The following is a 26899-nucleotide window of genomic DNA, read 5'->3' as shown; positions in this document are numbered from 1 at the left end:
ACGAGTGTCAATGTGACTATAGGGGTGTTATTTCATGTCTAGAGGTCTCTACTGATGTCAAATACCGCATTCAAAAGATTCCATGGTCTAACTAGGAAAATACTTTATTTATAAATAAGGAATCCTACTTAAAATAAATTTACTTGTGTTCAACTGTGTTGCTACAACTTTTCTGCAAGTTATGTAATTATCATAATTATCATTATATTCATGCCAGCAGGATGATTTGACACACCCACACCTCCACAGTCACTGATTGATGAATCCATGCCCTTTATCAATACCTTCTGCTCAGAAAACGAAGCAGACAGGAAGGTCAAAGTGTTTTATTTACATTTTTGAGACAAACATTTTGAACAGTAAGTCTACAAACAGTAATGGAATTCAACACTGAAGGTGGAAAGCAGACATTTTGAAATCTATGCTTCAATGTTAAACTATAGTGTTAGATTTCCCCATGTTTGGTTGTCATACAATATAACACACCTCCAGATGAAGATGAACATAGTGATAGAACAGTGATGTGCGGGGAGATTCATGGCTGGTGAATAATAAAGTACATGCAACCTATCCTTCTCCAGGAAAACCTGGTCTCCAGCTTCAGGATGTGGAGAGTACTGCAAGAGCCTCAGTGTGTACCATTTCTATGTATTTTATCGTGAGATTAGTAACATTATATGAATTTTTCATCATGAGGGAAAGCGGGCGGCACGGCGGTCGAGTGGTTAGTGCGCAGACCTCACAGCTAGGCGGACCAGGGTTCGATTCCATCCTCGGCTATCTCTGTGTGGAGTTTGCATGAACTCCCCGTTTCCTCCCACATTCCAAAAACATGCTAGATTAATTGGCGACTCCAAATTGTCCATAGGTATGAATGTGAGTGTGAATGGTTGTTTGTCTATATGTGCCCTGTGATTGGCTGGTCACCAGTCCAGGGTGTACCCCGCCCGCCTTTAGCCCGAAGACAGCTGGGACAGGCTCCAGCAACCCCTGCGACACTTGTGAGGATAAGCGGGAGAAAATGAATGAATGAGTTCTCCTCCTATTTTGTGTGGAAGTGGTAACTTTTTGGCTTCTTATTTTGTCTTTCCCCACCCTCGGCCATCTGTGTGTGGAGTTTGCATGTTCTCCCCGTGCATGCGTGGGTTTTCTCCGGGTACTCCGGTTTCCTCCCACATTCCAAAAACATGCTAGGTTAATTGGCGACTCCAAATTGTCCATAGGTATGAATGTGAGTGTGAATGGTTGTTTGTCTACCCACATGACATAGTGGGGAAAAAGTTCTCCCTATCCATGTGGAAGTGGTAAAATTTTTTGCTTCTTACTTGGTCCTGCTTCAGTTCCAATTGGAGGCTAACTAGCTAGCTCGCTGAACATAAGACTGGAGAATCGGACGTGGCGAATGGTAATTTTTTAGTTCAATTCCACCCTAGGCCATCTCTGTGTGCATGTTCTCCCCGTGCATGTGTGGGTTTTTTTCCCGGGTACTCCAGTTTTGTTCCCACATTCCAAAAACATGCTAGGTTAATTAGCGACTCCAAATTGTCCATAGGTATGAATGTGAGTGTGAATGGTTGTTTGTCTATATGTGCTCTGTGATTGGCTGGCGACCAGTCCAGGGTGTGCCCCGCCTCTTGCCCAAAGACAGCTGGGATAGGCTCCAGCGCCCCCCACGACCCTTGTGAGGAAAAGCGGTAGAAAATGAATGAATGAATGAATCATGAGGCAAAGCCTCACCTGACCACATAACTGAGTGTTTTGTTGCTTTATAAATAAATGATGTCTTTGTGGCTTAAAAGGATGAAAATACAAGGAACATTTGAGGTAGGTGTATTTTTTCTTTTTGCAGTCATTCTAAAAACTTGCAGCAGCTGTTCCATTTCAAACCATAAAAGCCAAGTAAACTAGTTTTGACATTGGAATGCTTTGTGCAAGTGGGTGGAGAACACGACATTACTACATCACGTGGAATAAAGGATGAGCATACTGTATAACAGGAGTGTCAAGAGTCGGTAAAGTAACAGTCGGTAACAGTAAAAAAAAAAAAAAATGGCTCAGACTTGTCTAGTTAACTAGTTAAATAAAGCTTTCCCTTTAAGCACTGAACTGGACTTGAAGTACCACATACAAGTAATAATGACTAATTGTGTGTATTCACATTTGTAACTACTGTAAACCATCTTTACATCCCATTTGTCCATTAAAGAGGGTGGGGGGGGGTGGTACTTGAAAAAGGCACATCCCTCTTCTATTTCACAGGAAGTTGTCATCCAGGAAGTGTTTACTGTGACAAAGAATAAAAAAAAATACATTAATACATGATACATTTCCAGTAAAAAAATGAATTGAGCTTTCATTACAACCACTCAGTACCTTCAAAACTACTGCAATTGCATCCTATGAAGACGTCGCTTATCCTGAGTACCAGAAACATAAATCAGTGTTACTTTTCTCCAGATGTAGTATTCTACACTGGTCACTAGGTGTCACTGCTGTCAACTGCAGTAAGTACTGAACAGAACAAAGTAAAGAAAGAAGGACTTGTCTTATTTTCTCTTATGTCTACTTGTGTAATACAAGTGTAGTGTGGCTATAGGGGTGTTATATTATGTGTCGAGGACTCTAATAATGTTAAAACTGTATTTAGAAGGTCACAAGTTATCTATGCTTGAACTACGAATTCAAAATAAGGAATCCTACTTTGTCACAATCATGAAAAGGGTTTATACACGTAACCTCGGATATATCGGAAATTCGCTCACAACGGACAGATAAAAAAGAACCGATTTTTCTGTAATACATTTCCAATAAAAATTCATTGCATATATCGGATTTTTTATAAAGGATTTCGCCTATTTCGGACAAAATCTCCAGTCCCGTTCCAATGCATTTCCATTAAATTTCCCTCGCATATATCGGATGGCCGCATCGTGGCGCTCCGATTCGCCGAATCGTGACAGGCCGCTATACGACGTCATTTGCAGCGTTTGCAGCGTTGCCTGCGCGTCCAGGTACATTGGAAACATAGTCAAGGAAGTGCCTTTTTATAACGGATAAAATCCGATTTACGCATATACCGGATATAAATCCGAAATATGCGTAAAACGGACATTTTCCGGTATACACATATAACGGATTTCGCTTATATCGGACAAAACCAGTGGGAACAATTGAATCCGATATATCCGAGGTTTACTGTACTACATAAACGTTTTAAAGTAGTTCCGGAATTGAATCGTTCATGTGTATGATTTGGCCAAGATAACACAAAAACACGTACCTCATCATCTGGAGCTGCAATCATTCTTCCAGTGACTGGTGCCACTCCTAGAACCTTAGGCGATTTATCTGGCTTAGGTGTTCCTTCCAGAACCACAACAATGTATTCCCGTTTGGGATGTTCTTCTAGGTTCTCCACTGAAGCTGGCGACGCTTCTTCTGGTGTCAGGCTAGTTAAGTCGACCTTTGATTCCTCTGTTGGAGGAACATGCTCCATTGCTGGTTCAGCTTGCGCTGGTGATGCGGTGTCCTCAAGCACTGGTGCCGGAGCTTCCCCAATTAAAGATTTTTCCACAAATTGTTCTGCCTCCATGATAGTTGGGAGCTTCTCAACCACTGGTGCAGCCATGATTGGTGCCTGGGTCATCTCATGTACTGGTAGAACATTCAGCGTTACATCATCTTCAACAGCTTGGGACATCACAACAGGTATCGGGACCTCTTCTTCAAATATCAAGGCATTCTCATCCTCGACGTGAGCAAGCTCTTCTTCATCCACTGGTGCCACCTCCACAAGTGTGGGGGTTTCAGCCTCCAGAGGAACTGAGGTCTCCTCAACCACTTGAGAAGCCTCTTCTGCAGGCGTAGCATCCATGAGTATAGAGTGGTCCTCAATCACCGGCGCAGCCTCCAAAGGTGTTGGGGTCTCCTCAACCACTGGCGCAGCCTCCAAAGGTACTGAGGTCTCCTCAACCACTGGCGCAGCCTCTTCTGCAGGCGTAGCCTCCACGAGTGTAGAGTGGTCCTCAACCACTGGCGCAGCCTCCAAAGGTACTGAGGTCTCCTCAACCACTGGTGTAGCCTCTTCTGCAGGCCCAGTCTCCGCTAGTGGAGCGTGTTCCTCAACTGCAGGTGTATCCTCCAAAGGTACTGAGGTCTCCTCAACCACTGGAGCAGCCTCTTCTGCAGGCGTAGCCTCCACAAGTGTAGAGTGGTCGTCAACCACTGGTGCAGCCTCTTCTGCAAGTACAGCCTCGGCTAGTGTCAGGGTTTCCTCAACTGCAGGTGTATCCTCCAAAGGTGTTGGGGTCTCCTCAACTGCAGGTGTATCCTCCAAAGGTGTTGGGGTCTCCTCAACCACCGATGCGGCCTCTTCAAATGTCACGGCATCCTCATCCTCAAGCACTTCCTTAACCACAGGTGAAACTTCTTCCGCAGGTGCATCCTCCACGAGTGTTGAGGACCCGACTTCAGGTGCATCCTCCAAAGGTATTGGGACCTCCTCAACGACTAATGCTACCTCCACAGGTACGAGCACTTCCTCGACAACTGGTGCTGGCTTTAAAGATGTTGGGAGATCATCCAGAACTTGTGTAGTTTCTACTGGTCTTGAGTCGTCTTCAACTGCAGCCTTTTGTGACACCGTGGCCTCCTCGTTCTCCAGGATTTCAGGTGCATCTTCATCAAGAGATCTCTTTTCTTCTGGTGGCAGGGGTAAATTCTCAGGTGCTGCCTCATCAACACAGACCACTTCCTCCTTTACTTCAGTTATCTCCGGGGTAGGGGGACGCGTCGGCGGCACTGCAACATAAAATCCAGCCATCGGCCAGACTTTAAAATATTGCAAATATCTTGGAATGTTCTGGTATTAAACAGTAATTCCCAAAAATGTGTAATAGGAATTTACCTACCAAACATTTGACACGTGGTCACAAATCTCGCAAAAATAAAGCTTTTTTTATAATTCAAAATCAAAACGTACACACTATAAAGCACAATCATTAAAAAAACACCAATTCAAAAGCATTAAAGACAGTAGTAATCCTTTTTGGGATGACAGCAGCTTTATTTCATGGCTATTCACAGAGCTCATTATCCAGTTATATGGAAAATAAATATATGATCACATGTGGAATGGATATGAATTGAAGATAGAATTTATATTTTAAGGAAAAAAAAACAATGCTGTAGTGTGTTTTATTAAATAAGCCTACCTACCTAACTTACTGCGGAAAAAAAAACATTACAGGAAGCTGTAACAGCTGTATAGGAGGCTTCATATACAGTAGTAAAAATTTGTTTAGTCACTGCTGATTTGATAAATTTACCCCAGAAAGATACAATAAACTATTTATGAGAGAAAAAAAAGGTTATAAATTAATTTGTATTAGAGGGAAATAAGTATTTGATTCCCGACCAACCAGCAAGCATTCTGACCCACACAAATCGGGTGTGTGTTCCGTCCCTTTAAGAAAAACTCCTAATCTCAATTCAACTCATTAGGTGGATTAAAAAAACACACTCTCCTCCATTCAAACTTCACTATCACCATGGGCAAGACCAAAGGGCATGCCTTGCTAGGATGAGGCACCTGGGTTGGAACTGAAGGTTGGCGACCGACCGGGAAGTTTGGATCCAACGCCACAATCCCTACTGTCAATCATAACCAGCAAAACTTTCTACTAACAGTACTAAGTCACCTTTTATATTGGGATCAAATACTTATTATTAATCAACCTAATACAAATTCATTCATTCATTTTCTACCGCTTTTTCCTCACAAGGGTCGCGGGGGGTGCTGGAGCCTATCCCAGCTGTCATCGGGCGAGAGGCGGGGTACACCCTGGACTGGTCGCCGGCCAATCACAGGGCACATATAGACAAACAACCATTCACACTCACATTCATACCTATGGACAATTTGGAGTCGCTAATTAACCTAGCATGTTTTGGGAATGTGGGAAGAAACCGGAGTACCCGGAGAAAACCCACGCATGCACGGGGGGGAGAACATGCAAACTCCACACAGAGATGGCCGAGGGTGGGGAAAGACAAAATAAGAAGCCAAAAAGTTACCACTTCCACACAAAATAGGAGGAGAACTCATTCATTCATTTTCTCCCGCTTATTCTCACAAGTGTCGCGGGGGTTGCTGGAGCCTATCCCAGCTGTCTTCGGGCTAAAGGCGGGCGGGGTACACCCTGGACTGGTCGCTGGCCAATCACAGGGCACATATAGACAAACAACCATTCACACTCACATTCATACCTATGGACAATTTGGAGTCGCTAATTAACCTAGCATGTTTTTGGAATGTGGGAGGAAACCGGAGTACCCGGAGAAAACCCACGTATGCACGGGGAGAACATGCAAACTCCACACAGAGATGGCCGAGGGTGGGGAAAGACAAAATAAGAAGCCAAAAAGTTACCACTTCCACACAAAATAGGAGGAGAACTCATTAATTCATTTTCTCCCGCTTATTCTCACAAGTGTCGCGGGGGTTGCTGGAGCCTATCCCAGCTGTCTTCGGGCAAGAGGCGGGGTACACCCTGGACTGGTGGCCAGCCAATCACAGGGCACATATAGACAAACAACCATTCACACTCACATTCATACCTATGGACAATTTGGAGTCGCTAATTAACCTAGCATGTTTTTGGAATGTGGGAGGAAACCGGAGTACCCGGAGAAAACCCACGCATGCACGGGGAGAACATGCAAACTCCACACAGAGATGGCCGAGGGTGGAATTGAACCCTGGTCTCCTAGCTGTGAGGTCTGCGTGCTAACCACTCGACCACCGTGCCGCCGCCCTAATACAAATTGTTTAATGTTTTTTTTTTTTTTTTGCATTCTACCTTCCCTTTTAAACCCAGTTCAATAAATAAAATGAAATACTTTTTAGGGGATCAAAAGGAAACACTGAGGTGCTTTGAAGACGGTGACGAGCTAGCAGCCATTAAAACCCTGAGCGTGTGCATGTGTGTCCCCTCCCGAATGTGACGAGACCTCAGGCCTCGGAGGTAGCTGTAGCCTCATGAGATGAAGTCATACCATTGCTTTCAGGCTCCTCATCGTGTTTGGCGAGGGCACTGGCAGCTTCCTCGCACTCTTCCGCTACCTGGGCCACTTCCTCTGCCACAGACTGCACTTCTTGGGCGGCCTCTGCAACTTCCTCCGCCGCCTCGGCAACTATCTCGGCGCCCTCCGCAACTATTTCTGCCGCTGCTTCGACGACGGTCTCCAACTCGGCAGCTGCATCGGCTACCTCTTCTGCGACGCCATCTTCAGCTGCTTCCCCTTCTCCTCCTACAACGCAATTCATTGAATCATTTAGTTCTCGTCATTATTGGAAAAAATCCTTGAATCTGGACATGCAGATTTCAGCGCCATGATAACATGCAGAGCATGATCACTATTAATTGATCAAATATGATCAAATATTTGAAAAATGAGCAGCCCGTTTCCATCCAGCCTTTCACAGGGAGTCGACTGACTGATTACAACCTTCTAAATATGCTTTTTAAACATTATTATTTTTGGAGCTCCCTAGACATCAAAATAACACCCCTATAGTCATCTTTGCATCCCATTACATAAATAAGACACAATATAGACTCGCATACTAGCATTGGGAGACTACCTAGTTGTTCTTTTTTCACTTCCTGTTGTGCACAGTACTTCCTGCGGTGACTATGGTCTCATCAATGTAAGCGACATCTAATAACAAGTATATATAGTATATAGTATACTGTACATATAATTTAGGCCAGTTTGCACTTGTGGATGTACAGTACTTAATGTTGAGATTTGCATAGGTTCCACTAAGGTGTGAATTTATAACTATTCAAAAATATTTATTTGAGTAGTTACTGAGGAAACAACGAGGACCTAACAAGTACAGTGGTTACTGGGGAAATAATGCACACATTTAGAGTAGTAACTGAGAAACTATTGAGTTGAGTAGTTACGGAGGAACAAAGGCACATTCATTTAGAGTAGTTATTGAGGAACTATTGAGTTGAGTAGTTACTGAGGAACAAAGGCACATCCATTTAGAGTAGTTCCTGAGGAACTATTGAGTTTAGTTACGGAGGAACAAAGGCCCATCCATTTAGAGTAGTAACTAAGGAACTATGGAGTTGTGTGGTTACGGAGGAACAAAGGCACATCCATTTAGAGTAGTTATTGAGGAACTATCGAGTTGAGTAGTTGCGGAGGAACAAAGGCCCATCCATTTAGAGTAGTAACTAAGGAACTATCGAGTTGAGTAGTTACGGAGGAACAAAGCCACATCATTTAGAGTAGTTACTGAAACGAATGAGGACTTAACTAGTAGAGTAGTTACAGAGGAACTGATGGCTGGAGTAGTTACAGAGGAACTAAGGTAGTTACTGAGGAACTAAGGCACATCCATTTAGAGTAGTTATTGAGGAACTATCGAGTTGAGTAGTTACAGAGGAACAAAGGCACATCCATTTAGAGTAGTTCCTGAGGAACAATTGAGTTTAGTTACAGAGGAACAAAGGCACATCCATTAAGAGTAGTAACTAAGGAACTATGGAGTTGTGCAGTTACGGAGGAACAAAGGCACATCCATTTAGAGTAGTTATTGAGAAACTGTCGAGTTGAGTAGTTACGGAGGAACAAAGGCCCATCCATTTAGAGTAGTAACTAAGGAACTATGGAGTTGTGTAGTTACGGAGGAACAAAGGCACATCCATTTAGAGTAGTTATTGAGGAACTACCGAGTTGAGTAGTTACGGAGGAACAAAGGTCCATCCATTTAGAGTAGTAACTAAGGAACTATGGAGTTGTGTAGTTACGGAGGAACAAAGGCACATCCATTTAGAGTAGTTATTGAGGAACTATCGAGTTGAGTAGTTACAGAGGAACAAAAGCACATCCATTTAGAGTAGTTCCTGAGGAACTATTGAGTTTAGTTACGGAGGAACAAAGGCCCATCCATTTAGAGTAGTAACTAAGGAACTATGGAGTTGTGTGGTTACGGAGGAACAAAGGCACATCCATTTAGAGTAGTTATTGAGGAACTATCAAGTTGAGTATTTACAGAGGAACAAAGGCACATCCATTTAGAGTAGTTATTGAGGAACTATTGAGCTGAGTAGTTACGGAGGAACAAAGACACATAATTTAGAGTAGTTACTGAGGAACTATTGAGTTGAGTAGTTACTGAAACTAATGAGGACCTAACTAGGAGAGTAGTCACAGAGGAACTGATGGGTGGAGTAGTTACAGAGGAACTAAGGTAGTTACTGAGGAACTAAGGCACATACATTTAGAGTAGTTACTGGTGAACTCATGAGCAGAGTTGTTACCGAGAAAATAAGGCGCATACATTTATAGTAGTAAATAATGAATAGAGTAGTTAAATTATGAGTAGTTAATGAGGAACTAACATCAGTGCATAACATAAGTTTAGAGTGGTTACTGAGGAACTAATTAGTAGTGGTTAGGTACGTCCGTTCCTCATTAACTACTGTCATTTTGTGTACCTTATTGTAAAGCGTTGCCACAATGGAAAGTGCATGCCAACAAGCGAAAACATGCCAAGGCAGGGAGGCAAAAGGAAAAGATAGAATCATGATTAATGCAAATGGTAGCAGAGCTCAGCTCTTACCATCCAATCAACTTATCTGGATCGAGGTTAATTATTCTGACAGCGAGGACAAAAACACATCCAGGAGTGTAAATTGACATTTTCACGTTTTTTTTTTTTTGTTTTTTTTTTTAAATCAGATCAGGAGTGTGGGCCTTGGGCGAAATTCCCTTGACATGTTCAGAACATTCAGTAGTCAGGTAAACACAAGCATCGTATCACGGAACTCACCATCGCCATCATCCTTGCCTGGAAACAAGAAAGACAAAGTGTCAGTGAACACATCTTTTCCAACACTTGTTATATGTCCATATGTTATATGTTATGTGTTTGAGTGGAACTCTGCTTGTGCAATACAGAACCTAAAAACTAACGCACACCAACGTAAAGACAATGGAGAAGTCACATCAGATTAACGAATGCAAATAGTTGTTCAGCACTAACAGGATTCCGCAGCCTATAATTAACTTTGCCAAGGTTTTTCTCCATGATCTTCAGTATTACACAAAGACTTAAGCACCACAGTCATTTCAATCCACTATCCACTGTGACACCAATCCACGAGAAAAGATTAAACCACTAAGCTAGGAGAAAGGACTCTACCACTACTTACTCTTAGGAGGCCATGGTTTGGGCACCCACTCTTTCTTGTCCCTCACACCGATTTCAGCAAAGCGATCATTGTACCTGGCGTTGTCACTGGACACGGTGTTGAATGCCTGAGGAAAGAAATCATCATTTTTTTTTTATCCAATCCAATCCACTTTATTTATATAGCACATTTTATAAACAGAGTTTTCCAAAGTGCTGCACAGACTAGTAAAATTAAAAAGTAATAATCCAAAACTAAAAGATCATTTAAGAAATAAAATAGTAAAATATATATTAAAATATTAAAAACAAGAAACAAAGCAATAAAAGTATGAAAAATAAAACAATAAATTACAATAAAAATGAAGAACTAAAAGACACAGGGCCATACGTTAAAAGCCAGAGAATAAAAGTGGCTTTTAAGACGAGACTTAAAGCTTTCAATGTTGGGGGGCCTTTTTTTTTTTACTTGGGAGGGGAGAGAGTTCCATAGTTTGGGGCCCAACCACAGAAAAGGCTCGGTCCCCCCCGGTCTTAAGTCTCATCTTAGGCACCACAAGTTGGAGCTGGCCCTCGGACCTCAGTGACTTGGATGAGGTCCGAGATGTATTTGGGGGCCAGACCCATTCAACGCCTTAAAAACAAACAACAAAATCTTAAAATCAATCCTAAAACGAACTGGCAACCAATGTAGGGAGGCCAGAATAGGGTTGATGTGCTCCCCCTTTTTGGTTCCTGTTAAAAGCCGTGCTGCAGAGTTCTGGACTAACTGGAAGCGGGAGAGAGACTTTTGGCTAATTCCAGAATAAAGTGCATTACAGTAGTCCAGACGTGATGAAATAAAAGCGTGCATGACTTGCTCAAAGTGTTGCAAAGATAAAAAAGATTAAATTTTAGATAAAAGCCGAAGATGATAAAAACAGGATTTTATAACTGCATTAATTTGTTGAGTTTAAAATCTGTCTAATATGACGCCAAGGCTGGTGGCTGTGGGGCGAATGTTGTTTTGGAGGGGGCCGAAGTCTATAGGGGGGCCTTTATAGTTGAGGAGGATAGCTTCGGTCTTCTCCTCATTAAGCATTAAAAAGTTAACATCCCTTAAGCACTCGAGAAGGGGTGTCAGGGGGGGGCATGGTCATTTTTTGCGAGTGGCAAGTACAGCTGTTTTTCAGTCAAAATTTTGCATATGTTTTCCATTCAGTGGATATGTGCATGATTCATAATTTGACCAAAAAATGTTTAGGAAAAATATGATTCACATAAAAAACTTTGGCGTTGGAATTGCAGTCAAGCTTTAAGTCAGCATGGTCATGCTTTTTCTTTGGTAATATTTATTCTCAAAGGTATCAGTTTTGATGTGTTGAAGTGTGATATGTATGTTTCCAGGGCTGCAATAACCGATTAATCTGTTGATAATTTTCTCGACTAATCTCATCGTCTTTATTCGGGAATAGAAGTTTTGAAATGACAGAGCAAATAAGTATCCAATATTGAATATTCAGTTAACATAATGCTAAATAATACAAAATAAATCAAATTTTTTGCACAAAAACTTAAAACAATAAATGCACACAAAAACATAATCATGATCATTTTTGTAGTTGATTAATCTGAAGCTTGTTGTTTTAATTAATGGGAGTAATTAATCAGTTAGACCATATACGGAACAAATTAATATTTTTCTTTGGTTATATTTATTCTCAAAGGCATCATTTCAGTTGGCTGATCAGTTTTGATGTGTTCAAGTGTCATATGTATGTTTCCAGGGCTGCAATAACGGATTAATCTGTTGATCATTTTCTCGACTAATCTCATCGTCTTTATTCGGGAATAGAAGTTTTGAAATGACAGAGCAAATAAGTACCCAATATTGAATATTCTGTTAAAATAATGCTAAATAATACAAAATAAATCAATTTTTTTGCCCCAAAACTTAAAACAATAAATGCACACAAAAACATAATCATTATCATTTTTGTAGTTGATTAATCTGAAGCTTGTTGTTTCAATTAATGGGAGTAATTAATCAGTTAGACCATATACGGAACAAATTAATATTTTTCTTTGGTAATATTTATTCTCAAAGGCATCATTTCAGTTGGCTGATCAGTTTTGATGTGTTCAAGTATCATAGGTATGTATGTTTCCAGGGTTGCAATAACGGATTAATCTGTTGACAATTTTCTCGACTAATCTCATCGTCTTTATTCGGGAATAGAAGTTTTGAAATGACAGAGCAAATAAGTACCCAATATTGAATATTCTGTTAAAATAATGCGAAATAATACAAAATAAATCTAAATTTTTGCCCAAAAACTTAAAACAATAAATGCACACAAAAACATAATCATGATCATTTTTGTAGTTGATTAATCTGAAGCTTGTTGTTTCAATTAATGGGAGTAATTAATCAGTTAGACCATATACGGAACAAATTAATATTTTTCTTTGGTAATATTTATTCTCAAAGTACCAGATAGGGATAGATGTTCCACTGGATGTATTATTATTTCGCAAATTTGAAGAATTCGGAAATCGACCTAAGCGTCCCAGACTGTGTTCTTTATTTGGCCTTAAGCAAATATTTTGAACGTCCAGACCAAGAAAATCCAATAACTCACATATGACACAGCCCCAACAAAGGCCCCACCACACAGCACAGTGTAAAGTATGTTCTCTCCAGAGCCCCCGGGCATGGACGACATCTGCCTCCGCTGCAAACCTAGAAAGCCAAAATAAAAAATACAAAATAAAAACAGGAGATCAACAACCACATGAAGCCATTTTAGTAGAAATTGAGTGTGAAGCTGAAATGTAGAATGAATGTTGAATCGTTGTAGAGATGCGTTGAAATACATAGATGGAGGATCGAACCAGCAACCGTCAGGTTGCGAGACGACCACTTTACAACCTGAGCCATGCCACCATGCGCGGAATAAGCAGAATGTTAAGAGTACGTATAATGTTAAAACGGGACCTATTATGCCAATTTCTCAGCCATATGTATGGAGTTGTGGACTCCTATAGAGCAGCTACACACAATAACCCGCACAGAAAGCTTTCTAGATTTTAGGGTTGACCCTAACCCCTAACCCTAACCCTAACCCTAGCCCTAGCCCTAGCCCAAACCCTAGCCCTAACTAACCCTAGCCCTAACTAGCCCTAGCCCTAACCCTAGCCCTAACCCTAGCTAGCCCTAGCCCTAGCCTTAACCCTAGCCCTAACCCTAACTAGCCCTAGCCCTAGCCCTAACTAACCCTAACCCTAACCCTAGCCCTAGCCCTAGCCCTAGCCCTAACCCTAACTGGCCCTAGCCCTAGCCCTAGCCCAAACCCTTGCCCTAACTAGCCCTAGCCCTAACTAACCCTAGCCCTAACTAGCCCTAGCCCTAACCCTAGCCCTAGCCCTAACCCTAGCCCTAACCCTAACTAGCCCTAGCCCTAGCCCTAACTAACCCTAGCCCTAGCCCTAGCCTTAGCCCTAGCCCTAACCCTAACTGGCCCTAGCCCTAGCCCAAACCTTAGCCCTAACTAGCCCTAGCCCTAACTAACCCTAGCCCTAACTAGCCCTAGCCCTAACCCTAACCCTAGCCCTAGCCCTAACCCTAACCCTAGCCCTAACCCTAACTAGCCCTAGCCCTAACTAACCCTAACCCTAGCCCTAGCCTTAGCCCTAGCCCTAACCGGCCCTAGCCCTAGCCCTAACTAGCCCTAGCCCTAACCCTAGCCCTAACTAGCCCTAGCCCTAACTAGCCCTAACCCTAGCCCTTGCCCTACCCTAACCCTAGCCCTAACTAGCCCTAGCCCTAGCCCTAGCCCTAACCCTAGCCCTTGCCCTAACCCTAGCCCTAACTAGCCCTAGCCCTAACTAGCCCCAACCCTAGCCCCAACCCTAGCCCTAACCCTAGCCCTAACCCTAGCCCTAACCCTGGCCCCAACCCTAGCCCTAACCCTAGCCCTAACCCTGGCCCCAACCCTAGCCCTAACCCTAGCCCTAACCCTGGCCCTGGCCCTAGCCCCAACCCTAGCCCTAACCCTAGCCCTAACCCTAGCCCTAACCCTGGCCCCAACCCTAGCCCTAACCCTGGCCCTAACCCTGGCCCTAGCCCTAACCCTAACCCTAGCCCTAGCCCTAACAGTCCAGTGTCAAATGCCGTTGACAGATTAAAATACATTTCTTTTGCTGGTAAAGAATCAGGAACTCCAACCACTTGTGCCTGATGGTGGCGTCTCTATGAATTCCATTACGAGCTGTTGCTAGCAAGTAAACAATGAAGCTTTCGGGGAGGGCAGAGAACTTATCTGGCTTACAGCCATGCCCATACAAGGAATACCGCTCCTCTGTGACATCACAGAGAGGGCAGTTCTACCACGCCTACTGAAACAGAGCGTTTTGAGCCATTTCAAACTTCTTTCCAAATGCACAAACCTCATTATCTGATACTTTGGCATCGTTTAACACTAAAATAAAACATTCTAACGACATTTATAGGTCAGAAAAGTGGGAAAAAAAACATAATAGGTCCCATTTAAATATAAAATCCATTCTTTTTCAATGGGGAAAAAAATCTCAGAAAAAACATACTAAATTATGGAAAAATGTGGTGAATTTTTTTTAGAAAAGACAACCTACATGTCCAAAATGAGCCGACTTCAAAGCGGTGTAATTTGAAATGTTGGAAATTAAAAATGCAGCATGAATATTGAAATGCATCAATAGTTGAATGATTACAGAGGCATCGAGGATCAAACCAGCAATCGTCGGGTTGGGTACAACCACTCTACCTCCTGAGCCATATCACCCTGTAGGATAAACAGAATGTTACAGTAATAAAAATTTATTGATTTTTCACCAGTAGGGGGCAGCAAATCAACAACCCATTTTTTTGTAAATGCAAATATTCATTCATTCATTCATTTTCTACCGCTTTTCCTCATGAGGGTCGCGGGGGTGCTGGAGCCTATCCCAGTTGTCTTCAGGCGAGAGGCGGGGTACACCCTGGACTGGTGGCCAGCCAATCACAGGGCACATATAGACAAACAACCATTCACACTCACATTCATACCTATGGACAATTTGGAGTCGCTAATTAACCTAGCATGTTTTTGGAATGTGGGAGTTTTTAGCGCGCAGACCTCACAGCTAACATGCTAACATGTTAGCATGGGTTTTCATTGGGTTTTAGCGCGCAGACCTCACAGCTACCATGCTAACATGTTAGCATGGGTTTTCTCCGGGTACTCCGGTTTCCTCCCACTTTCCAAAAACATGCTAGGTTAATTAGCGACTCCAAATTGTCCATAGGTATGAATGTGAGTGTGAATGGTTGTTTGTCTATATGTGCCCTGTGATTGGCTGGCGACCAGTCCAGGGTGTACCCCGCCCGCCTTTAGCCCGAAGACAGCTGGGATAGGCTCCAGCAACCCCCACGACACTTGTGAGGATAAGTGGTAGAAAATGAATGAATGAATGAGTTCTCCTATTTTGTGTGGAAGTGGTAACTTTTTGGCTTCTTATTTTGTCTTCCCCCACCCTCAGCCATCTCTGTGTGGAGTTTGCATGTTCTCCCCGTGCATGCGTGGGTTTTCTCCGGGTACTCCGGTTTCCAAACAACCATTCACACTCACATTCATACCTATGGACAATTTGGAGTCGCTAATTAACCTAGCATGTTTTTGGAATGTGGGAGGAAACCGGAGTACCCGGAGAAAACCCACGCATGCACGCGGAGAACATGCAAACTCCACACAGAGATGGCCGAGGGTGGAATTGAACCCTGGTCTCTTTACCGTTTTGCATGGGGAGCAAAGGGATAAGTTTGCAAATTGCAGCTAGTTGTCGGAGAGAGGCTAGATAGTCTGCTTCGTGAGTAATGTCGAGGCCTTGAGCAAGGCACACCGACGGGTGGAAATCCTACATACAGTATATCCACCACATATCCTCAGCATCTAATCCGAGTTACGACATTTTGACACGACTCCCTAACACGCTTACATAACGGCTAATCCTCTCATGTTGAAGGTTGTGCGTGGGTGACAAGATGGACATTAGGAATAGTAGAGGAGATTCAGGTCATAAGATTAAGCCATGACACCCCAGTGTTTTAGCTTGGCAAGCTGGGTGAGTGTTTCTCACCTCAAGTCTCGCCTTGTCAAGACCAGTAAACTGTGGCTCCTTCAACAATGGTAAAGATCTGGTCTTCCAGTAGCATCTTTTCCATGATAAACCCTCAAGTGAAAGCTTTGTACCATGGTAACGGGATGAAGCCCCCAGGCATCATTTCAGTTGCCTGATCAGTTTTGATGTGTTCAAGTGTCATGTGTATGTTTCCAGGGTTGCAATAACAGATTAATCTGTTGATAATTTTCTCGACTAATCTCATCGTCTTTATTCGGGAATAGACATTTTGAAATGACAGAGCAAATAAGTACCCAATATTGAATATTCTGTTAAAATAATTCAAAATAAATCTCAATTTGTGCCCAAAACTTAAAACAATAAATCCACACAAAAACATAATCATGATCATTTTTGTAGTTGATTAATCTGAAGCTTGTTGTTTTAATTAATGGGAGTAATTAATCAGTTAGACCATATACGGAACAAATTAATATTTTTCTTTGGTAATATTTATTCTCAAAGGCATCATTTCAGTTGGCTGATCAGTTTTTGATGTGTTCAAGTGTCATATGTATGTTTCCAGGGTTGCAATAACAGATTAATCTGTTGATAATTTTCTCGACTAATCTCATCGTCTTTATTCGGGAATAGAAGTTTTGAAATGACAGAGCAAATAAGTACCCAATATTGAATATTCTGTTAAAATAATGCGAAATAATACAAAATAAATCTAAATTTTTGCCCAAAAACTTAAAACAATAAATGCACACAAAAACATAATCATGATAATTTTTGTAGTTGATTAATCTGAAGCTTGTTGTTTCAAATAATGGGAGTAATTAATCAGTTAGACCATATACGGAACAAATTAATATTTTTCTTTGGTAATATTTATTCTCAAAGGCATCATTTCAGTTGGCTGATCAGTTTTGATGTGTTCAAGTGTCATATGTATGTTTCCAGGGCTGCAATAACGGATTAATCTGTTGATCATTTTCTCGACTAATCTCATCGTCTTTATTCGGGAATAGAAGTTTTGAAATGACAGAGCAAATAAGTACCCAATATTGAATATTCTGTTAAAATAATGTTAAATAATACAAAATAAATCTCAATTTTTGCCCAAAAACTTAAAAAACAATAAATGCACACAAAAAAATCATGATCATTTTTGTAGTTGATTAATCTGAAGCTTGTTGTTTTAATTAATGGGAGTAATTAATCAGTTAGACCATATACGGAACAAATTAATATTTTTCTTTGGTAATATTTATTCTCAAAGGCATCATTTCAGTCGGCTGATCAGTTTTGATGTGTTCAAGTGTCATGTGTATGTTTCCAGGGTTGCAATAACGGATTAATCTGTTGATCATTTTCTCGACTAATCTCATCGTCTTTATTCAGGAATAGAAGTTTTGAAATGACAGAGCAAATAAGTACCCAATATTGAATATTCTGTTAAAATAATGTTAAATAATACAAAATAAATCTCAATTTTTGCCCAAAAACTTAAAAAACAATAAATGCACACAAAAAAATCATGATCATTTTTGTAGTTGATTAATCTGAAGCTTGTTGTTTTAATTAATGGGAGTAATTAATCAGTTAGACCATATACGGAACAAATTAATATTTTTCTTTGGTAATATTTATTCTCAAAGGCATCATTTCAGTTGGCTGATCAGTTTTGATGTGTTCAAGTGTCATGTGTATGTTTCCAGGGCTGCAATAACAGATTAATCTGTTGATAATATTCTCGACTAATCTCATCGTCTCTATTCGGGAAAATAGAAGTTTTGAAATGACAGAGCAAATAAGTACCCAATATTGAATATTCCGTTAAAATAATGTTAAATAATACAAAATAAATCTTTTTAATCATGGACGAGATGTGAATTGTGTTAGCAGGAATCTAATTTTATGTATTTTTCAGTCAAAATTTTACATATGTTTTCCATTCAGTGGATATGTGCATAATTCATAATTTGACCAAAAAATGTTTAGGAAAAATATCAGCGTGATCGCGTCAGCGTGGTCATGCTTTTTCTTTGATAATATTTATTGTGTTGAAGTGTGCAATAAATGCACACAAAAACATAATCATGATCATTTTTGTAGTTGATTAATCTGAAGCTTGTTGTTTCAATTAATGGGAGTAATTAATCAGTCAGACCATATACGGAACAAATCAATATAAGCATAGTGGTTGGGTCCGCAAAATATCAGAAAAAAGGCAAAAATACCCATTACTGTTTTCCATTATATACAGAATATATTCAAATCAAGAATATTATATGTGCAATGTGTATATGACATCAGAGTCCCGCATCACGTGACCCACGATGGCAACCATGTTTCTACATAGTTGGGTGTTGAAGGTCACACTTTAACCTCTTGCACTGCACGCTTTACTGAGCTATTTTAGCTATTTTTAAGCCTCCGTGCTAAAATCGATCATATAAAATTGTATATATTGATCATGGTGATTAAATGTTATCAAAATTCATTTGCATTGCATGACATGTTTATGCTAGCACATGGTCGATTTCTGTTTAATGGATGCAACGCGCGTTCTCATTTCGAGGAGTAACAAATGACTTTGAACTAGTTTAAATGTTATAACGTTCCGAAATGAGATTCGCGTTTACATATGACCGTTTCGCGTAAGTAAAGAGAAGACGAAAATATTTTTCAAAATTAACTCTCTTATGAAAAACATCCAAAACTATTGAGTTGTGTCGAAACACTCACCATCCCGTGGCAACTTCAGGGCTGCTCTCCTTGCCAAAGGTGCCCACCTTTGCCAGGCCGATCTGCAGGTGAACATATCTGCGTTAAATGGAAGTTCAGATGTCGTGTCAGAAGACCGCCTGATCTGGTCTGGACCGGCGTGTGTGGAAACCCGAGTGATGGTGGAAAACGAGACGTGTGTCCTGAACGAGTCGTTCAAAATTCGTGAATCGTGACTCACGGGGGCTCGTTTACTTTCACTCGTTCACTGACTCACACCTGCTACCTAGAGCTAAACTTAATTATGCTAATCATGAAAATGTTACTCGAACTTTGTTAAATTTACCAACCATATTTAAATAGGAAAACATCGGGAACAAATCAGTGGGTGAGTGGACATTCTGGGGCGAGTGAATGTGGTACACGATTCACTTAAAGTGAGTGACTCATCGGAACCCGAGTCGGTATTAGGATTCGACTTTCCCATCATTTTGCATGAGTGGATGGAACGTAAACAAATGGGGTTTGTCGCCACCTGCCGTAGCGGAGTGCGCATATTCCTACCATTTAAATACTGTACATTACATAACTGAAATATACTGTATAATATACACATATAGTGAAATTGTACTCTGATTTTGCAAAGAAAATAAAACACACAGTGACCAATGTAGAATACTACATGTTACAATATGTTTGGAATGCCTTATTTGAACCATTTTAGGCTTAAAATGTTTAATTTTAGCCAATAATATATATAACATTTGCATAAAACTAATAATAGATAAAGAAGCCCTGAGATTGGTGATACATCCGGCGTGTGGAACCCGAGTGATGGTGGAAAACGAGAGACGTGTGTCATGAACGAGTCGTTCAAAACTCGCGAATCTACTACTAACATCGTGACTCACGGGTGCTCGTTTACTTTAACTCGTTCACTGACTCACACCTGCGACCTAGAGCTAAACTTAATTATGCTAATCATGAAAATGTTACTCGAACTTTGTTAAATTTACCAACCATATTTAAATAGGAAAACATCGGGAACAAATCAGTGGGTGAGTGGACATTCTGGGGCGAGTGAATGGAGTACACGATTCACTTAAAGTGAGTGACTCATCGGAACCCGAGTCGGTATTAGGATTCGACTTTCCCATCATTTTGCATGAGTGGATGGAACGTAACAAATGGGGTTTGTCGCCACCTGCCGTAGCGGAGTGCGCATATTCCTGCCATTTAAATACTGTACATTACATAACTGAAATATACTGTATAATATACACATATAGTGAAATTGTACTCTGAATTTGCAAAGAAAATAAAACACACAGTGACCAGTGTAGAATACTACATGTTACAATATGTTTGGAATGCCTTATTTTAACCATTTTAGGCTTAAAATGTTTAATTTTAGCCAATAATATATAACATTTGCATAACACTAATAATAGGAGCCCTGAGATTGGTGATACATCCAGAGTGTAACCTGCCTCTAACCCAGGGGTGGGCAAACTTTTGGACTCGCGGGCCGCATTAATTTAACAAAATTGACGAGGGGGATTATGTAGTATTTTACACATAACAGTCCATTTTTACACCTATATTTTTACACATATTTTACATGTAAAAGTGTCATACAATCTGCTATATGTGCACTTTGAAATCATTTATTTGATGTAAAGTGTGTTATAAATGTATTATTATTATTGTTATTTTATTAGAATTATTATTATTATAGTAATATTATATTATTATTATTATTTTGTTAATAATAATAATATTACTACCATTATTATATTAATATTATTAACAACAATATTAATATAATAGTAGTATTATTATCATTATTAACAACATTATTATTATTATTATTATTATTGTGCTTGTGTTCCTTTTTCCAGGAGCATTTTGTAAACAACAGACCACATCAAATAACGAAATTGATAAAGCAGCTACCTCAACCATCAAAAAGTTGGCCCAAGCCATGATGCCAGGTTATGTGTTGAGTTTAAATGAAATACTTAACAGGCGGGCCATATTGAAACACTTGGCGGGCCGGATGTGGCCCCCGGGCCGTAGTTTGCCCACCCCTGCTCTAAACCTATAGTCTGCTGGTTGATAGCTCCACAGGATGCAGGTGACAAGTTGCAAAGGACAAGGCCTGTAGTTTGGAGTTTTTCCATCATCCTTCGTCATATATTTATTACAGAATTCAGCGTGACAAATCAGGAGGAAAAAACAACAGATGCATCCTGGAGGACGTGGCCCCACGTGCTGCAAAAGAAACAGTGCTGTAATTGCTGAACCCTGTAATCTTTCTCAAAGGTATGTTCTTCCATAAAACATAATGGAATAATATATTTTTTCCTATTACAAGTACACACAATATATATTTCACAAAAACTTACCAGATTTTACTGTAGATTGTTCCTCACTTTATACTCGTGGACATCTGTACTATGCTGTTTGAAGAGCTGAAGGATAAACAATTACACTGTATTAATTCCATTACATCATAATCTGATTAACAAATACAAGAAAAGCACTACAGTAAACCTCAGATATATCGGACTCGGATAAATCGGAAATTCGCTCACAACGGACAGATAAAAAAGAACCGATTTTTCTGTAATGCATTTCCAATAAAAATTCATTGCATATATCGGATTTTTTATAACGGATTTCGCCTATTTCGGACAAAATCTCCAGTCCCGTTCCAATGCATTTCCATTAAATTTCCCTCGCATATATCGGATGGCCGCATCGTGGCGCTCCGATTCGCCGAATCGTGACAGGCCGCTATACGACGTCATTTGCAGCGTTGCCTGCGCGTCCAGGTACATTGGAAACATAGTCAAGGAAGTGCCTTTTTATAACGGATAAAATCCGATTTACGCATACACCGGATATAAATCCGATATATGCGTAAAACGGTCATTTTCCGGTATACGCATATAACGGATTTCGCTTTTATCGGACAAAACCAGTGGGAACAATTGAATCCGATATATCCGAGGTTTACTGTATTTACAATATTGTTTAAAATGAAAATCAATGTCCCTCGGCCATCTCTGTGTGGAGTTTGCATGTTCTACCCGTGCATGCGTGGGTTTTCTCTGAAAATAATGTCAATGTGCATGTCACGTGTACGGACTGTCAGAAAGGGAAAGATAATATATCGATATAATAATTTTTTTGTAATATTATATGAATCTCTAATAAGATAATCATATTTTTTATTTAGGGCGGCACGGCGGTCGAGTGGTTAGCGCACAGACGTCACAGCTAGGAGACCAGGGTTCAATTCCGTGGGTTTTCTCCGGGTACTCCGGTTTCCTCCCACATTCCAAAAACATGCTAGGTTAATTAGCGACTCCAAATTGTCCATAGGTATGAATGTGAGTGTGAATGGTTGTTTGTCTATATGTGCCCTGTGATTGGCTAGCGACCAGTCCAGGGTGTACCCCGCCTCTCGCCCATAGACAGCTGGGATAGGCTCCAGCATCCACCGCGACCCTCATGAGGAAAAAGCGGTAGAAAATGAATGAATGAAAATCTATGTATACAGGAGGAACCACTTAATGACGCATATCGCTTTGTTTGATAGGGTCCATTACATTAGGCGGACCAGGGTAAATTCTAATGCCATTTACCAGGCTCCACAGGAAAATCGAAGATCCAAAGGCAAGACCCACTCGTAACCAGTTGGGAGAAGTCGTGTCCCGCTTGGAGCTTGTAAATACAGTCCTGGATCCAGCTGCAAACAATTGTGACGTCATTGTAACCATGAATACATTCCCACTATAACACTTTCATACAAAACTATTCAGCGAGAAAATGAATTATTTTTACTGAAAACGGAGCTTTAATGTGCTTTAAGGACAGCAAAACACACGTGTTTTGTTGTTATAAAGTTTTAAATTACGTGTTTATATTACCTTTAAGAGACGTTGCCCCATGCTAATGCAGTGTTTACGCTAAATCATGCTAAGCTAAGGTCACACTTCAAAAGGTGGGGAGCACTCTCGTAGTAAAGAATACTCGATTCAGTCCAAATCAAGACCACCTATAATACTCTCACCTCTAGTGACAAGGATAGCTGGAGTAAGTAATTTGGCCAACGTCATTTTCTCGCCGCGCTCCTTTTTTTCCTGCTAGCTTCACGTTCACTGTGCTCGATTGGATTTCCTGACCAGGCTGAATAGACAAGACTAGACGATTAGTGCAATTCTTACCGGAAATTATTTTCTGCGCATGCGTGAGACCTAACCGCACATCCTTCAATCATTTTTTTAACCAAAAACTTACAAGCCCAAGCGGAGCACTTCTTTTTTAATTAAATTAAATTTATTATTATTTTTTAAATATGTATTTTATTACAAACTTAAATTACAAAACAGTATAAAACAGTGTAAGCAGAATTAAAGCGGAACACTTCTTATAGAGTGGTAGGCAATTTGAGCAGTGTCCGCCATGTTGGTAAGCGATCTTACACTCGAAAGTGTCTTTGGTCAGATATAAAAATAGTGTTATCTTAAAATAACGCACCATTATCTGAATGACGTCCTATTGTTAATCATATGTTTATTACACTTGAGTGTAGAAATGATTTTAAGTTATATTTCCGGCACCAATAATAGACAAACACACGTTTGCGAGAAATACAGCACTGCCCGTGTGGAGAGTGGAGATCTGCTTTGTAAATAAAGTACAATTTCAATGTGATTTAGATAAATAAAACACAAATTGCTTTTTTTTGTCAAGACAGCCAAAAACAGCTGCACAATTGCATGGAATAAATATGCCAGCCCGTGTTACTAGGATTTTAATCATATATCACACAGTCTCACAGGTTAATATAGAATTAAATATGTCCTACTTTACATAAGAACAAATCTGTGATGACACATCACTCTTTCAGTTGACATGTTATTCTCCTTTCTACTCCAGGAACTCACTCCTCAAACTCTGCTCACTCTCATAGAAGGTGATCAACTCATCTTCGTCTTTCCCTTCTGTGTCGGGTGACACCTGTACCTTCCCATCCACGCCCTGATTTCCTCCAAGTTCTAAGTAGCCTTTCACAATTTGATTAGTTGGCCCGGTACTCTTCATCCCGATTCCTCCGACTCCCTCATCTTTACTTTTGACAGGCTGGACCAGAAGAATGCCCTTTCCAATAACGGACGTCCCGTCAGGGCTCACGGCCCTCTCTGTGGCTTGGCTGTCACAGTCCGCACGCAGTGTATGAGCACCAGGATCCACGGTGACGGTGACCTTGCTTGTGCAAAGACCCATGACAAATATCTTCAGTCTTTTTAACTGGTTGACGATCCAAACAACGTATAAAGAAGTCGCTTTTTTCAGATTCCTCAATACCGTGGATGTGTGTCGAGCAACTGCTCGGTAGTGATGATATCCATGGACAAAAAAGGAGATCACTTCTTTGATTTGCGGTTCCAAACCTTTCCCAGTTGGTTGATGCAGGAAATTCACTGTCACTGCGTTTAAAAACCAAAACAGCATAGAGTTGATCTGTGAGGAAAAGAGGCACTGAACAGATTCAATTATAAGACTGGAATAGACCAATGAGAAGTGATGAACATCCCATTCAGGCTGCAGGGAAAATGAGCATTCCGACTGACCTGTCAGAACCAGACCCAGTCCTTATAGACCAGGGGTGGGCAAACTTTTTGACTGGCGGGCCGCATTGGTTTAACAAAATTGACGAGGGGCCAGACTATTATGTTTTTTACACGTAACTATCCACCTGGAATTATTGTATCTGTAAAAGTGTCATGCAATCTGCTATATGTGCAATTTGAGGTCATTCATTTGATGTAAAGTGCGTTATAAATTAAATTAATTATTATTATTATTATTTAAATATTTTTATTTTATGTGAGTGTGAACGGTTGTATGTCTATATGTGCCCTGTGATTGGTTGGCCACCAGTCCAGAGTGTACCCCGCGTCTTGCCCGAGGACAGCTGGGATGGGCTCCAGCAACCCCCGCGAATGAATGAATTAATATTTTTTGTTTTTATTTTTTAAATTGTTTTATTAATTTTTTATTTTATTTTTTTTATTGTGCTTGTGTCCCTTTTTTCAGGAGCACTTTGTAAACAACAGACCACATCAAATAACAATATTGATAAAACAGCTACTTCAACCATCAAAAGGTTGGCTCAAGCCATGATGCCAGGTTGTACGGTAAATTTAAATGAAATACTTTAAAAAGAACAGGCGGGCCATATTCAATCACTTGGCGGGCCGGATGTGGCCCCCGGGCCGTAGTTTGCCCACCCCTGTTATAGACCATAGAAAATCATGCCTTAGACCCAGCTATCTTCAGGCAGAAGGTTGGGTACACCCTGGACTGGTCGCCAGCCAATCACAGGGCACATATAGACAAACAATCATTCGCCAATGAACCTAAGATACAGGATTTTAGAACGAGAACCCAGGTCTTTGAGCCTACATGCTAACCACTCAACCACCAAGATAGACTAATACTGAATACAAATAGAGCCCTGATATGGGTCATTGATCTGTTTGAGACTCAATTCCCATAAGTGTCTAAAAAACCGACCTAAAAGGCTTCATATCTTACACGATGTTGTATGTTTCCACCAGTCATTAGTCCAATTTTAAAACCTAAGTGTATGTGGATGGTTCACAGTCCTTGAACGCAAAAAGGTTTTAGCAGCTTGTATTATCCTTTCCATCTGATGTGGTCATCTGAGGGTCCTTGATGTCAGTGGCAGGTTGGGATCGTTGAAGAGCTCAGAGGAACAATGATTGATTGTCTTGTTTATATTATCGCTTGAAGTTTTGGATTAGGGTGTTGACTGTCCCTGAGTAGCAACTGAGCTCTCATTTACCTCACATCTGTCTAACTCAGGGGTGGGCAAACTTTTTGACTCATGGGCTGCGTTGAGTTAACAAAATTGTGCGGGGGGCCTGAACATATATTTAACACACACACACACACTCTCTAATTTTATTTTATATGATTAAGATATGCCTTTATTCGTCCCTCAGTGGGGAAATTTGTAAAAGTGTCATACTATCAGCTATATGTTCTCATTTCCCTCAAACGACAAAATGTAATTTTATTTTTTAGTTTTTTACTGAATAAGACATCATGTTAAAAGTTGAAATACTCTGAAAGTAACTGGCGGGCCGAATTCAAACGCTTGGTGGGCCGCATGTGGCCCCCGGGCCGTAGTTTGCCCACCCCTGGTCTAACTTTTCTACCATGTTTTGTACCATTGTTTTTATGCAGCACCCCAAATGGGTGAAGAAAGATGGCAAACAAACACAAGAGGATACATCTTCGCACACATATTGTGCTCGGGCCCGAATAAACACGGCGGTTTCCAGAAGGCCTTCATACGTCGGTGCTGGAACCCTAATAACAAAACAGCCATTTCAAGGTGACCTTTGACGACCCAATCTCAGATAAGTGGTAGAAGATGTACAGATGGATGGATTGGCCCTAATAATAAACACAGTAGTTACAAAAGGGTCTTTGCACATCAGTGCTCGGGCCCTAATAATAAACACAGTAGTTACAAAAGGGTCTTTGCACATCAGTGCTCGGGCCCTAAAAATAAACATAGTAGTTAAAAAAAGGGTCTTTGCACATCAGTGCTCAGGCCCTAAAAATAAACACAGTAGTTACAAAAGGGTCTTTTCACATCAGTGCTCGGGCCCTAATAATAAACACAGTAGTTACAAAAGGGTCTTTGCACATCAGTGCTCGGGCCCTAATAATAAACACAGTAGTTACAAAAGGGTCTTTGCACATCAGTGCTCGGGCCCTAATAATAAA

At 40.8% G+C, this 26899-nt stretch overlaps 2 protein-coding genes across 5 annotated transcripts; both read right to left on the bottom strand.

The window, feature by feature from the left end:
• Positions 1 to 298: 298 nt before the first annotated feature.
• Positions 299 to 19251, bottom strand: mgarpa (mitochondria localized glutamic acid rich protein a). Of its 4 annotated transcripts, none has more exons than XM_058063666.1 (9): positions 19085 to 19228; positions 14945 to 15015; positions 12835 to 12935; positions 10236 to 10341; positions 9854 to 9871; positions 7057 to 7311; positions 3281 to 4800; positions 2374 to 2417; positions 299 to 2284 (listed from the first exon to the last, which is right to left on the bottom strand). In XM_058063666.1, the coding sequence occupies exons 3-8, from the start codon at positions 12916 to 12918 to the stop codon at positions 2382 to 2384; spliced, it is 2019 nt and encodes a 672-aa protein (XP_057919649.1). In that variant the 5' UTR covers positions 12919 to 12935; positions 14945 to 15015; positions 19085 to 19228; the 3' UTR covers positions 299 to 2284; positions 2374 to 2381. The 4 variants fall into 4 exon arrangements, with proteins under 4 accessions (XP_057919649.1, XP_057919648.1, XP_057919647.1 ...); XM_058063665.1 differs by lacking the exon at positions 14945 to 15015 and having other exon boundaries at positions 301 to 2284; positions 3281 to 4299; positions 4339 to 4800; positions 19085 to 19251; XM_058063663.1 differs by lacking the exon at positions 14945 to 15015 and having other exon boundaries at positions 302 to 2284; positions 19085 to 19251.
• Positions 19252 to 21230: 1979 nt separating this feature from the next.
• Positions 21231 to 23294, bottom strand: ndufc1 (NADH:ubiquinone oxidoreductase subunit C1). The gene is made up of 4 exons (XM_058063556.1): positions 23145 to 23294; positions 22717 to 22820; positions 21472 to 21537; positions 21231 to 21337 (listed from the first exon to the last, which is right to left on the bottom strand). Exons 1-3 carry the CDS (start codon positions 23188 to 23190, stop codon positions 21478 to 21480), a joined length of 210 nt encoding a protein of 69 aa, XP_057919539.1. The 5' UTR covers positions 23191 to 23294; the 3' UTR covers positions 21231 to 21337; positions 21472 to 21477.
• Positions 23295 to 26899: the final 3605 nt, after the last annotated feature.

This window comes from Doryrhamphus excisus, chromosome 23 (assembly GCF_030265055.1).
Source record: "Doryrhamphus excisus isolate RoL2022-K1 chromosome 23, RoL_Dexc_1.0, whole genome shotgun sequence".
Taxonomy (NCBI): Eukaryota; Metazoa; Chordata; class Actinopteri; order Syngnathiformes; family Syngnathidae; genus Doryrhamphus; species Doryrhamphus excisus.
This window is presented reverse-complemented; position numbering and strand designations above follow the sequence as displayed.

Bases quoted from the DNA above. Each gene is read 5' to 3' on its own strand.
- mgarpa (XM_058063663.1), bottom strand. From the start codon at position 19,160: ATGTTCACCTGCAGATCGGCCTGGCAAAGGTGGGCACCTTTGGCAAGG. The intron at 10,342-12,834 runs GTGAGTTATTGG...TTCTTTCCTCAG, and splicing joins TTGTTGGGGCTGTGTCATAT to GCATTCAACACCGTGTCCAG. The intron at 2,418-3,280 runs GTACGTGTTTTT...TCTGGTACTCAG, and splicing joins TTGCAGCTCCAGATGATGAG to GATAAGCGACGTCTTCATAG.
- ndufc1 (XM_058063556.1), bottom strand. From the start codon at position 23,190: ATGACGTTGGCCAAATTACTTACTCCAGCTATCCTTGTCACTAGAG. The intron at 22,821-23,144 runs GTGAGAGTATTA...AATTGTTTGCAG, and splicing joins AGCTATCCTTGTCACTAGAG to CTGGATCCAGGACTGTATTT. The intron at 21,538-22,716 runs GTAAATGGCATT...TTTATCCTTCAG, and splicing joins CGATTTTCCTGTGGAGCCTG to CTCTTCAAACAGCATAGTAC.